At 37.8% G+C, this 13133-nt stretch overlaps 1 protein-coding gene across 3 annotated transcripts in view; it reads left to right on the plus strand.

Moving 5' to 3' along the window:
* The window catches only part of Frmd6 (FERM domain containing 6), a 254837-nt gene that overhangs the window by 222776 nt on the left and 18928 nt on the right, over window positions 1-13133 (plus strand). For all 3 annotated transcript variants that reach the window (XM_047540498.1, XM_047540497.1, XM_047540499.1), the window contains 6 exons: window positions 240-316; window positions 2391-2577; window positions 5877-6032; window positions 8933-8998; window positions 9860-9928; window positions 12497-12671. In XM_047540498.1, coding sequence (XP_047396454.1) covers window positions 240-316; window positions 2391-2577; window positions 5877-6032; window positions 8933-8998; window positions 9860-9928; window positions 12497-12671 — 730 coding nt within the window. The remainder of the gene's footprint in view (window positions 1-239; window positions 317-2390; window positions 2578-5876; window positions 6033-8932; window positions 8999-9859; window positions 9929-12496; window positions 12672-13133) is intronic.

The following is a 13133-nucleotide window of genomic DNA, read 5'->3' on the forward strand; positions in this document are numbered from 1 at the left end:
AATGAGAATTAATAAAGAGATAGTGTCCTGTTTTGCTTTGTAACTTCCTGGTTTTATAGGAACCTGGTATCCACATGGAACAACTGCCTACCCACTTAAAGTCCCTGCTCATTATGAGTAAATAAAGCCCTTTGGTTTTTTGAAAAGTGTCATGCAAATAATGGTATTGTGCTTGCCTTTGAAACCCATTTTTGAAGCAACCAAAAATATCTTGTTTCCTGTGTGTGTCTTTGTTTTAGGGTATTGATCAGTTTGGGCCTCCCATGATTATACACTTCCGTGTGCAGTACTATGTGGAAAATGGCAGATTGATCAGGTATGAGGACAAGGAGAAATTCTAAACCTTTGTTTCCTCAAAGCACTTCTTCTAATGTACCAAATAAGTTACTTGTGTTTATTGTTTCTTTCCACCTGTTAGAATATAAAGTCTATAATAGCAGTTTTTTTTCTTTTTCATCTTTTTACATATTCAGGTATCCTCAGTCTACAAAACAGAGGTATAATCAATAATAAATATTTATTGAATATTTAGTGATAATGATAGACTGTGAATGAAAATGTTAACATCACTGGCTCACTTTTTTTTACTCCACATTTTCACTAAAAATCTAGTTGAGAAGAAGGAACTAGCTCTTCTGTGGAGAGTGGAGAGGTTGATTAAAGGATGATATTCTTTTCCAGGAGTGGGATGGAGTGTGCCTGGGCAGGAACTCACTTGTAAAAGTGCCTAGATCTTTGCCTGATGTTCCTTTTACATTTGAGTGTCTTGTGTCTATTCATACCAATGCTTCAGAGCTAAGATTAAGCCCAGTGGAGCTATACTGTGGTACATTGAGGTGCAGTTTAATGAGGGCAGGTAATGAGTCTTCCTTCTGGGGATAGGTGTGTGAACAGTACTATACCCATGATGAAAATTCAGAATTTACCATTTTAAAACTCATTTACTGTTTTGTATAGGATTTGGTGCTGTAAAATTTTCAGAAGTAATTTTCTTGGCTGATAGAAAACACAAGAAATGTGAACTCTGTATTTTACTTTATTATTAAACTTTTAGAAGCTCCATATAAAAGAGAAAAAGATACATTTGACTAGTGAATTATAAGAAAAATTCATTTGTGATATTTTATGTCATTGCTAGATGCAAATTAAAGAGTAAAACATATTATCCCATAAAGAATATTCTTTTAAAGGCTGAAAAACTTTACTTGTGATTCTCAGTTTATATACATTTTTCATTCAGTTTACCTGGTAAGGGTGCAATGCCTTAGAAAGAAGGAAAATATATTATTTAGCCACTAATTAACCTCCTGGGGCTAATGATAGTTTAATTCATGTCTATATTTCTGCCTTTTCTCCCCATGGTTGAAGCAGTCCAAACAACGTGTGGTCAGTATTTATAAAAAGAAGTGTTTTGAAAAGTTCTGTATCCCAAGGGGAAAGAATTACAGAAATGCTTTGTTTTTAAGCTCCTCATACTTAAAAAATGTCTCAGTTAAAAATGAACCCATACATTTTTATTGTCATCTACTAATGAGCTATATATCTTAGGTAAACAGTCAGCCTAAAATGGTAGTCAGTTACTTCATTAAAATACATACATATGCACACATTTTTTTCTTGCATTTTTACTTTGATTGCAAAGCATCCTATTTGCCCATGAACATGTTTATTTTTTTGAGCTTTGATTAGATTTTCCATAGTCCCTCTTTAATGGAGACTGTTTTTTCTGACCTCAGTGGACTGTCAGGAGTGCACTGGTAGTTGTTCCTTTTGTGGGGAGCATTATGGTTGTCATGACGAACATCTATGAAACAAAGCAATAGTGCACTTAATAAAAAAATAATAGATTGAAGAGACACTTTTACTTCACTCTCAGAATTACAAAAACAAAAAACACTATAGTTAAACAGATTTTTTTATTCTAGAAGGGTATATAAACAAACATTTTTAAAAGGGCCTTTGATATTTATAAGTGCTCAGCTAGGAAACAAACAAAAAAGAACAACAAAACATTAAATCCAGGATTACCCCTAGATTTGTTCTTATTTGGGTCATGTGTGCAGCATCGTGGTAGCAAAAAAATTTTAAATACAGCAGATGCTTTGGCTTCTAATAAGTCTATTCTGTACATTCAGTGTTGTTTTTACCATATTGGAGTAAATACCTCTTCCCTTCTGAGGATGGATCAAAAGCTGTAGCCTTATCTTTGCTGTGTGGTAGTCAGACTTGGAGTCCTCCCCTGCCCTCACCTCAGTGAGGTGAGTAAGTTGGGAGGGAGGAGCAGAACCAAAGGACTCCCATCACCAGATGGAGAGCAGGATTGGGTTCTGTTTACATGCAATTGCATTGTTCCACCAAAATGTGACTTGTGTTTTCTTTTATTTTCCTAGTGACAGAGCAGCAAGATACTATTATTACTGGCACCTGAGAAAACAAGTCCTCCATTCTCAGTGTGTGCTCCGAGAGGAGGCCTACTTCCTGCTGGCAGCCTTTGCCCTGCAGGCTGATCTTGGGAACTTCAAAAGGAATAAGCACTGTGGAAAATACTTTGATCCAGAGGCTTACTTCCCATCTTGGGTAGGCACTGTTTTCAAATTCTCACGAGTGTTTTCTTGAGTACTTTTCTAATTTGCTGTTTCTTATACTGCTTTAAGAGATGGGAACCACATGTTTGCGGGACCAGTAAAACCGTCTATGATGCCTCAACATAAACTGAACACTTGAGAGCACGGCACACATAATGTCTTGATGTGCTCCTCTGCTCGCAGCTAATGGGGGAGGGTCTGCTGTCCACCCCCAGTATGGTGGAACTTGAATTTGTTGGTCTCCTTCGCCATGTACCTGGCTGTGTCTTATTCACTCTTAGTGGACCAGTATTTTCCCCCATTGAGGAAGAAACAATTACTCCTTAAAAGATGAGATCATTCAGTTTTCCTGGACTGAGCAAACAAATCTAAGTCACCTTCTCGCTCTGCCCTCCCAGTCCTTCCCTCCTAGGAGAGGAGCCATTCTTTCCTTCAGGAAGAAATTTTAGGTTGTTCCAACATGAACTGCCAATCCCTTTCTGCACCCTAGTCTGTTTCTCTTCCCCTTCTTTCTACAGATCTTGCTGTCTTTTTCTCTTTTCTGTGTCATCAGCCCCTCCTCAGACTCACACTCCTTCAGTCGGAACACTCAGAACGCGAGTGTTCATCCCACACAACCTAGAGAAAGAAGAACCACCTCGCTTGCCTGCCTTGTCAAGAAGCTTCTTAAAAAAGCAGTGTGTAGTATAAGGTTACGTGGCATGATGGTTAGTACTGTGGACTCTGAGAATATACTGCTTCTTCCTTCCCACGTGCATTCTCAGGCCACTTTCACCTGCCTTTTTTCCCTGCCAGCCCATTCATGGTGCTGTCTCTAGGTCACCAGCAATTTTTATATTGCCAAGTTCAGTACACACCTTCCACTCCTTTAACTGAATTTCACTACTGCACTTGACACTAAACCAGCTTTTAACAACCTCCTATGAGCAAGTAATTCCCAAATCTATTTCTTTCCCCTGTGTCTGTGAGGTAGCCATTTATTCTTAAGTACCCAAACTAAAAACGTCCTAAATCAAATTCATTTTCTTTCCACCTCACTCCTATGTAATCCTACCTCTGTTTTTGGCAGGGCACAGCCATCTGCCCATGCGTCCAGAAACTGGAGTCGTATGGAACTCTCTCTTGGAACCATGCCTTCTCCCTGTCCTGTCCAGCCAATCTCCACAGCATCCTCTGATAAAACACTTCATTGCCTGCCACCCCACTTAAGAAATAACATCCTCTTGTGTTTTGTGGCTGTCAGCTTTTCTATATATTTATGGTTACCTTCCCCATCATGGTCCCTTCCATTTTCCAGGCTCCAACTCTCAGCAGCACTGCCTTGGAGGCTAGTCCCTGCTTCCACACTTATTCCACAGCTTGCAGATGAAATGATTTGGGGTCTTTCCACCCTGTGATATGAAAACTAGGGCTTCTAAGTATGACTTAGAAACTCCCAGGATATGGTCCCTCCAGCTCTCTCTCTGGTTGTCCTGCACCTTGAACCTTTTGTTCTAGCGATATTCTGCAGTTGCTGCCTCTTCACACCCACTGTGGTGTTTCACACTTCTGGGCCTTCCTTCTTGCAGTTCCTCAGCCAGTTGAGCCCCACTCCCTTTTGAGCCTGCTGACTCCTTTGGATTCTCCAAGACTCAGTTCTGGTGTGGCTCCCTCTGGGCAGTCCAGCTAGGTGCCCAGTGGCCCTCCTCTGACTGAAGAAGACTTGAACATAAGTGTTGTCCATCTATTTTCAAATGATCTGTTTCTCTCTTCTTCCCAGTAAATTCAGTGTTTCTTAATATGTTCCAAGGAACAAAAATAAACAGAACCTTTATGATCAGCTGTTCACACTGAAGTGCACAATAAGTTTCTGACTGACTGACTTTGCTTCAGTCATTGAAGACCACAGTGTATCAAGCTCTCACTGTCTGTAGAGTGCATTGCTTTCTTGCTTCCTCTAGTTGCCATTAGACACTGATTTTGATAGTTATGTCAGAGTTTCCCAAAGAGTGTACTGTGGCACACATTGTGGTGAGGCACCAGTTTCCTCCACTCTAGAGATGACTCAATCATCTACTTTATTGCTCTCACAAGTATTATTTTCTGTGATTTTTGACCTGAAAAAAGAAATATTGACACATATTGATCTAGGTGATTCCCATAAAAAAGAAATCTAGAAAAAACTATATATAACTTGTTCTCAGCAAAATTGGATGATCACCCAATAATTTATTTTCTTTATTTTTAAATTATTTTTTTCATTTTTACAGACTGCATTTGATTCATTGTACACAAATGGGGTACAACTTTTCTTTTCTATGATCGTACACAATGTAGATTCACACCATTCTTGTAATCATAGATGTACATAGGGGTAATGATGTCTGTCTCAGTCCACTATCTTTTTTTCCCCTACCCCCTCCAGCCCCATTTCCCTCTACACAATCCAAAGTTCCTCCATTCTTCTCTTACCCCCTCTCCAACACCCAATAACTTATTAAGTTTAATTCTTTACAAATTATTTAATAGGAAGAAGGAAAATGTCAATATATGTAAAGTCATTTTTAGACTAAAAACTCACTAATTTTTTATTCTAAGTACTCTCTTTTTGGTCACATTGTATAATTCTTTCCATATTTTATAATCCTTATGAAATCAACTAAGACTTTAATCAACACCTTTCTCTCAGCCTGCAGCTGCTGGATACTATATATTTTTGATATCTAAAAGCTCACACTAATGAAAATCTAAGCTATTCAACAAAGCATGTTTGAATGAGTTTGTTTTCTTCTAAGTATTCAAATAGATTGTTCACAGCCTCTTATGCAAGAACCAAAAATATTTGGAGAATTCCCCCAAGTCCCTGGCCTTCTCCAGATGAACATTTAGACGCTCTCACTCTGTGGCTGTAATTTAGAAGTGAAGTAGGATCCAGAACCTGCAGATGTGATGACAGTAGATGTATGTCATGGTACCAATCATTTTGCAAGTATAAACTGTGATGTGTACAAAACCATACACGTTTGCATGGGATTTTTTCTTGGTGATTTTAAAGCCAGCAAAACCTGTGGCATTTCTTCTTAGATATGCAGCACTGCTGCTAAATGGACTCTGTGGCTTATAGTATTAGCTGATTCAGCTTAGTCTCTTAACAGTTGATGAAAACAGAATAAAAGTGGGAATTTCCTAATGGAAATTAGCCAGTTTACAAGGCCTATTTTAGTTTCTCTCCCTTTCATCATTTTGGCAGTGTGGGTGGTACTTACATCCCTCCAACAAATGTTGCATTGCACACCCCTTGTATCCCAACAGGTTGTTTCCAAGAGGGGGAAGGACTACATCCTGAAGCACATTCCAAACATGCACAAAGATCAGTTTGCACTGACCGCTTCCGAGGCTCATCTTAAATATATCAAAGAGGCTGTTCGACTGGATGATGTCGCAGTTCATTACTACAGATTGTATAAGGTACAAAACTGCAAGAAACTGTGACTTTTGGTAGCAGTGCCTTCTCAATTAGGATTTCAGTTCTCTTGAAAATTGTGATTTCCTTTTTTAACTAACTTTTATGAGTTTTGGTTGAACTGCCCTTTGTTTTCATAGGTTAGTCTGGAAGGTGATGGTGCTTTCCCTCTCGCGTGGAAGCAGGATGGAGTATTTTTTTTAACAGTTTTTATTCTTCAAAGTGAGGCCATGCATGTATCCTATGCATTAATCATTAGAATACCACAGCAACAGCTAATGTTTATGGAGTACTGTGCTTATGGAACACACTTTATATTTATTACTTTTTTAATCCTCATAACTCTATAAGAAAGGAACTGTAATCCTCATTTTATAGACCAGGGAACTAAGGAGTTTAAATAATTCACCTAAGGTCACAAAACTAAGTGACAGAGCCAGGCTTCAACCCAGGTCTCCTGATAACAAAGCCCATGTGCTTAAGCCACTACACTCATGCCTCACTCTCTGCAATCCCTTACTGTCTTTTGGGTCCTGTGTATCCCTGGCCTTATTATTCCACCCTGGGGCAGAGGTCATACACCCAAATAATGGAGGTGGGGCTTATTTTGCTGGGAATCACTCACACTACTATTTCTAATCTTTTTATCTTCTCTTCCCTCTTGCCTCTATCCCTTTCCCAATTCCACTTTCTTGGTAAGAACTCCTGAATTCACACTTCATTATTCAACATATGTTTGCACCAAATAGGATGAAAAGCATGGTCAGTTGGGCCTAATTGCTTGGGACTGAATACCAGCTTGCCTTCTTACTGTGTTACTTTAGACAAGTTACTTATTCTCTCTGTGCTTCAGTTTCCCCATAGTTAGATGGAGACAAAAACATATTTATCTGTTAGGATTGTAGTTTACTAAAGGAATTAATGAATAAAGAGTGCTTAAAACAGTGCTTATAATCTGGTAAGCACAGTGCAAATCTTGCTGCTGTTACCATTAGCATTGTTACTACCATGCTTGTTATCCCTGCCACACCCCTTGTGGTAAACTGAGCTTAACTAGACCCTTGGAGTTGAACTGTCTTTAGATGTGTTGCTGGCTAATCTAGGAGTTCTGAAAACTTAATCAGGAACCAACAGATATTCTCCCTTCTTCCCTCTTTTTCTCTCCTTTTCCTTAAAATATATCATTTGTGTCACCTTACTTTACATGAGAAAATGTCAATAAATGACACTTTTGACAATTGGTTTATATTTTGAAATGTGTCAGATGTATGAATGATATACTAGAAAGATTGTGGCTTTGGAATCAAGTATCCAGTAGAAACCATATGTCACTACTCATTGCCACTGGGTCCTAGGCTACTTTTACTGAAGTAACAGTGGAAATGATGCTGCATATTCCAAAAGAGTGGGAGGGGTCAGTGAGGTAACTAATCTGAAATAACAAGTGGAATACCTGTCACATTAGTGAGTGCTCAATAACTATTAATCACTTCTTCCCTTATTTGCTAGAGGAGCTTAGTATTTTATGAAGAACTAAGATTCTTTGGTGAGGTAGATATGCCCAATTTATCTTTTTCGTAAAAAACGCATTTTTCAAATTTTCTTAATGTGTGATTCTTCTATATTGCATAGAAAATTACTCTCATCTGCTTAATTTAATAAAAATTTGAATAAAGTGAGTGAATAGATATTGTTACTTGATGAGCAGTTTTCATTCTTCGGAGAAATCGAGTGACAACCATTAAATACACTTGATTTAGGTGTTGCTTATAAAATGGAAAAAAGATAGGACATGGAATATTCTGGAAAAAAATATTTAATGATCCTTTCCCACCAATAGTACCTCACACCTGAACAAGCATTTTTTTGTGAGCACAGTCTTATCTCAGAAGGTATCTCCAGTACAGCTTGGAAAGGGAGATCAATCAAAACTTGTCATGGATAGGTTTTTCCTGATAAACCTGAAAAGTGCCTTTCTTTACATAAAAATATATGAGTTGGAAAGAAACCAGTCTAAAGAGTGAAAATAGGCTATGTCTTTATCACAGATGACTGTGTGCATTTTCTAAAACTATTTCTTTCCATGTTTGAGAAAACTGGCATCAAACTTAATGTAATGACCTACACATATTCAGTTATCGGTTTGAGATATAATGAAAACAGTAACTTTATTTAATATTTTGAACTTCATACTTATTACAGACAATCACTTGAAAGATGGGGCCAAATCTCTGAGTTTTTTTCCTTATTCTTGTTATAGTTTAAGTTTCACAGTTTATGGTTTAGTTGTTAGAATATATATCATATTGGCAAGTGATAACTAAAATTCTTAAAAAGAATATTTCCAAACTGAATATAAAGCTTTTGTGGTTTTATTATCTGTGCCCATGAAATAGCTTTAAATGCTTAACCATTTTCTCTACTTTTGGCTTCAGAATTAGGAAGCTGGGAGATTTGTCCAATTTTAAACATACATAGTCTAGTGCATGTCAGTTTATAACCATGACATTAGAGTCAAGATTCTAACATCTGAGAGAAGAGTAAGCATAGGATGGAAGGTGAAAAAAATTAAAAGCCAAAAGTAAATAAATAAAAAAGACTACCTAATAAAGTTCTCAATAACCTAAGTATGTGGTATATTGTAAGAAGTGGAAGGATATTAACATAGTGAAAACACTAAAACTTTGAAACCTAAGGACTTAAAATGTAGAATACATCATTGTTGATTTAATGTATGGTCATTATTTTCTCAAATCTTGTAGAAAACTTGGGATGTGGAAAGACGTGGAAGTTATTCTAAGTCAAAAACTTTCCAATCTTGAAATTTCTCTTTCCGTTTCTTTGGTGCTGTATTGCTTGTTATAGGGGAAAAAATACACCTCTTCATAATATTTTATTTCTATAGGATAAAAGGGAAATTGAAGCCTCGCTGACCCTTGGATTGACTATGCGGGGAATACAGATCTTTCAGGTTGGTACATGAGAATTAAGTGTCAAATGGTATTGACCATGTCTTACATTGAGAGTGTGCCTGTGAGTTCCTGCTGTAGGCTCAGGGATCCGTTTCCAGTCATTATTTCCTATTTATCTAGCACAGATATGGATGATGGAGACTGGGTGAAGGAAGTGAAGCCTGATGCCTGACAGTAGTAAGTCCTCTGTAACAGAAAACAATAAGCTGAAGATTAGCCCAGGTTCATCATTAACAGATCACTAGTAATCGTTAATATCCAAACATTTCTCTTTGTGTGTTATTGATTTTCAATATTTTTTTATCCTCTAGAACATTTAATAACTATGGGGAAAAAATGGCATTTTAATATGGAGCCTGACCAGATGTTTTAATTTCCGTTACTCTTTTCTGATAAAACTTGTCCCTTGGATAAGTAGTGGCTGTCACCCTTTTGCAGCTGGGATGCTGTTATCCTACAGCCAGCAACCAGGGAGAGAGAAAAATCTTCCGGCAAGACATTGGACAATATAAGGATATCTTTGATGTAGGCAAAATACCCAATTATGAAAATCTGAGTCCCTTATCACATCTTTTGAATGTCTGAGTCTTTTGGACTTCTTATTTAAACTTAAGGATAGACCAGGAGGGAAAATATTGCTTAAAGGGGCCAGTTAATGCAGTCGCGCAGGAACTAAAAGCTACAGAATTTTATCACTAATCTTTTAATTACAATCTGCACTTCTCCAAAGAGAGTTGGGGAACTCTTTCAGATTTTAATTACCAAATTTTAGGTTTTCTAGGGAGAAGCTGGAGCCATTTTAGAATATCGATGAGTCCTTTTTCCTGTTAACTCTATATGCATCATTATTCTTTCCACAGAATCTAGATGAAGAGAAACAATTACTTTATGATTTTCCCTGGACAAATGTTGGAAAGTTGGTGTTTGTGGTAAGTTGAAAATAACTGATTAAAAAAAAAAAAAGTCTCACAAGTTGTTTGTTTTTGCGAATCTTTATTTTTTTGTCTTCTTTTTAGAACATTTCGTCTCAGGCACAAAAGTTGTTTATAAAAAAGTGAAGCCATAAATAATTTACCTCCTTATGTCCTTATAATCCTTGTCAGTCATAGGAGTAGTGAACTTAAAGTCAAGAGAATCTTATAACAAAGGGTTTACTGAATTTAATTTATGTGTCCCCACCGCACTACCCTAAGTTATTCTAGTTGCAGAAGAAATGTGGTGGGAAAAGCACAGGATGAGTTCATCACACAGGATTACCATAGGAAAATCTGTAGCAGAGGGCTAGAAACAGAAAGCTATAGTCACAGGATGAAGTTCTCTTGGTATAGAGACCGGCTGGTGTTTTTGCGGAAGTTACTTCTTTTGAGCAAAGAATAAAGGGTGATATAAAAAGATGTTTCTATTAATATCAGAGTATTTAAAACTCATCATTATAAAAGAAAGTCTACAATGCTTAATGGGAAAAGTGCTTTTATTTTTAGAATATTGAGAATGATACACTTTCTTTTGTTATAGCAAATTCTTGATTTTTCCCAACTGTTTCTCTGCTTTGCCATCTATATCCATTTTTTGGTAGGGTTCAAAGAATTCTACTTAATATTATGTATGCCTGGTGATCATTAAAATTCATAAGTGCTTTGTTCAGAAATTATTGGAAAATATACAAAGTAGGTATGTAAGGATTTGTAGACCTGTGCTCCTCCCCTATAAAGAAAACGGCCATTACAAATAAAAGGCTGTGTTGCGCATAGAATGTGGGCCTGACTCCTTGCTGCCCTGTGAATCAACAGACCTATTTCTGACTTCACATTACTTTAATTACTTGGGCATCATTCAATCGGATTTCACTTTGGTCATACATTAAGTGAGGCCTGCCCTACCTCCTCTTCACTGGCTCTATTGTGTTCAAGCTCTTTGCAAAAGGATCTGACCTGTTTGAAAATGAGCAAATCATAATCCCACTTGCCCCTTTCATGGCCCAAATTCAGTAGGAATAAAATGCACTAATCAAATTGAGATTTTCAGGGCACTGCACTCATGGTTCCTGAATCTTGTTGTGCATCAACCTTATCTGAAGAGTTTATTGAAGATAACAGATTTCTTGTCTTTATTCCCTGCCCCAAGAGATTTCTGATTCAGTAGGTCTTGGATGGAGATAGCCCTGCCTGGCTGTGTGACCCTGAGCAAGCCACTTAACTGCTGCTTTGATCTCATTCTAAAATGGTGATAATTGACCCTTCCCGAGAGACTTGTGTAAGGATTAAGTGAGTTAATAGATGCTTAGTGCTCACTAAATGTCAGTTACTAATATCCCAGCATTGGGATCCACTAGTAGAGCCTTTAAAAAGCCCAGAGATGGTTGGGGTTTTTGTTTGTTTGTTTGTTTGTTTTTTTAAAGCCCATCCATATCTGAGCTACACAATCCCAAGTTGCTTTCCAACTTTGAGGTATGTAGGTAGACTACTCTCTCGGCCTTCTAACAGAGAATCATTTTATCCGAAATATTCTATTTGAAATATTTTATAACTCTATTGCCTAATTCGTTATTAGAAAAGTTTAAAGAATTCATAATATCCAAATACAGTGGAATGTTGAGACTTTCCCTCAAACCTAGACTTTTATATTAATGATCCAGATTTAAAAGGTGATATTTTGGGAGAGAGGTATACTGGGGCATGAACACAGGGGTACTTTTCGCACTGAGTCATATCACCAGCCCTTTTATTTTGAGACTAAATTGCTTAGGACCTTGCTAAATTGCTGAGACTGGCCTTGAACTCAGGATCCTCCTGCCTCAGCCTCCCATGTCAGAGATTCCTTATATTGCCACTGATAGCTATTCTTCTTTCTCTTTTCCATCCTTCAACTACCAGCTGCTGCCTTTGTCCAACTAGAGACATTTTCTATTTTTCTAAACCCTAAGTAGGTATCCTGTATTGTTCACTATGAAAACTTATTTATTGCATTCCCAGAACTATTATTTCATGTGTTTATTTACCATTTTTCCCATCAGGATATAGCTCCTTGAGAGTAGGGACATTGTCTGTCTTATTATTTCTTCAGTTCCCTGTTAGTTTTGGTTAGTATTCGATAAATATGTGGATGCCTTAATCTCTTCCAGAATTTATTCCTTCTTTGCTAAGTTAGGGTGTTAGAATTGTATCTCAGGGTGCTTTTATGATGATCTCTTCTCTTCTCCATAATACAAATAGCCTGACCAACCAGAGAAACCAAATACATTCCCTAATTGTCCTATATAGAAAATGTTTCTCAGAGGAGGCTGGCTAGATACTTCCCTGAATTTTTTATAATCCTCTGTCCTATGACATTTTTGAAAGGGAAAACAGTAATTCATCCTTTGGGGAATTTTGAATGGAGCTTTACACATCTATTTCTGATTATGTAGGTTACCTTACTAAGTAAGAAATGAAGGAGGCCTTAGCAAATTAAATCAGAGGTTTTTCTTCCTTAATTTGATTCATGCTTTTCCTCCACAGGGTAAGAAGTTTGAGATTTTGCCAGATGGCTTGCCCTCAGCCAGGAAGCTCATATACTACACAGGGTGCCCCATGCGCTCCAGACATCTCCTGCAGCTTCTAAGCAATAGCCACCGCCTCTACATGAACCTACAGCCTGTCCTGCGCCAAATTCGGAAGCTGGAGGAAAATGAAGGTATCACACGGTCTTGGGGTTGGAGCAACAAATGGTGCCTATACCACCCTCAGCCTCTTACGCTACTGCTGCTCTGAACCAGGATTTTAAGCTCCAGAAGCCTGGGCTTCAGAAACTGGGACTCCAAAGATTCAGAGCAGCAGTTCTGTTTATATCTCAGCACAGTCCCGAAAAACAAGAGGATGGGCTCAAGGCCCACCTACCATAGTACCTGTTCAAAATCTGCAAAGTTACCCCATTCATTTAGCTTCAGTCTCTTTAAAGTTTCCCATACCTTGCTTGAAACCCCTCAAAAAAAAGTCACCACATAGAGGCACAGGGCGAGCATTTATCTGCATCTCAGATTTTATCTGCAGCTCAGAGCTCTGTATACGCTGACCCTCCTTGGTGCTATTATCCACAGGCAGTCTGGAATTCCTCCTGATGTGATTATTCCTTAGGTTAAAGTGACAATAAAGGTGG

Source organism: Sciurus carolinensis, chromosome 2 (genome assembly GCF_902686445.1).
Source record: "Sciurus carolinensis chromosome 2, mSciCar1.2, whole genome shotgun sequence".
Classification (NCBI taxonomy): domain Eukaryota; kingdom Metazoa; phylum Chordata; class Mammalia; order Rodentia; family Sciuridae; genus Sciurus; species Sciurus carolinensis.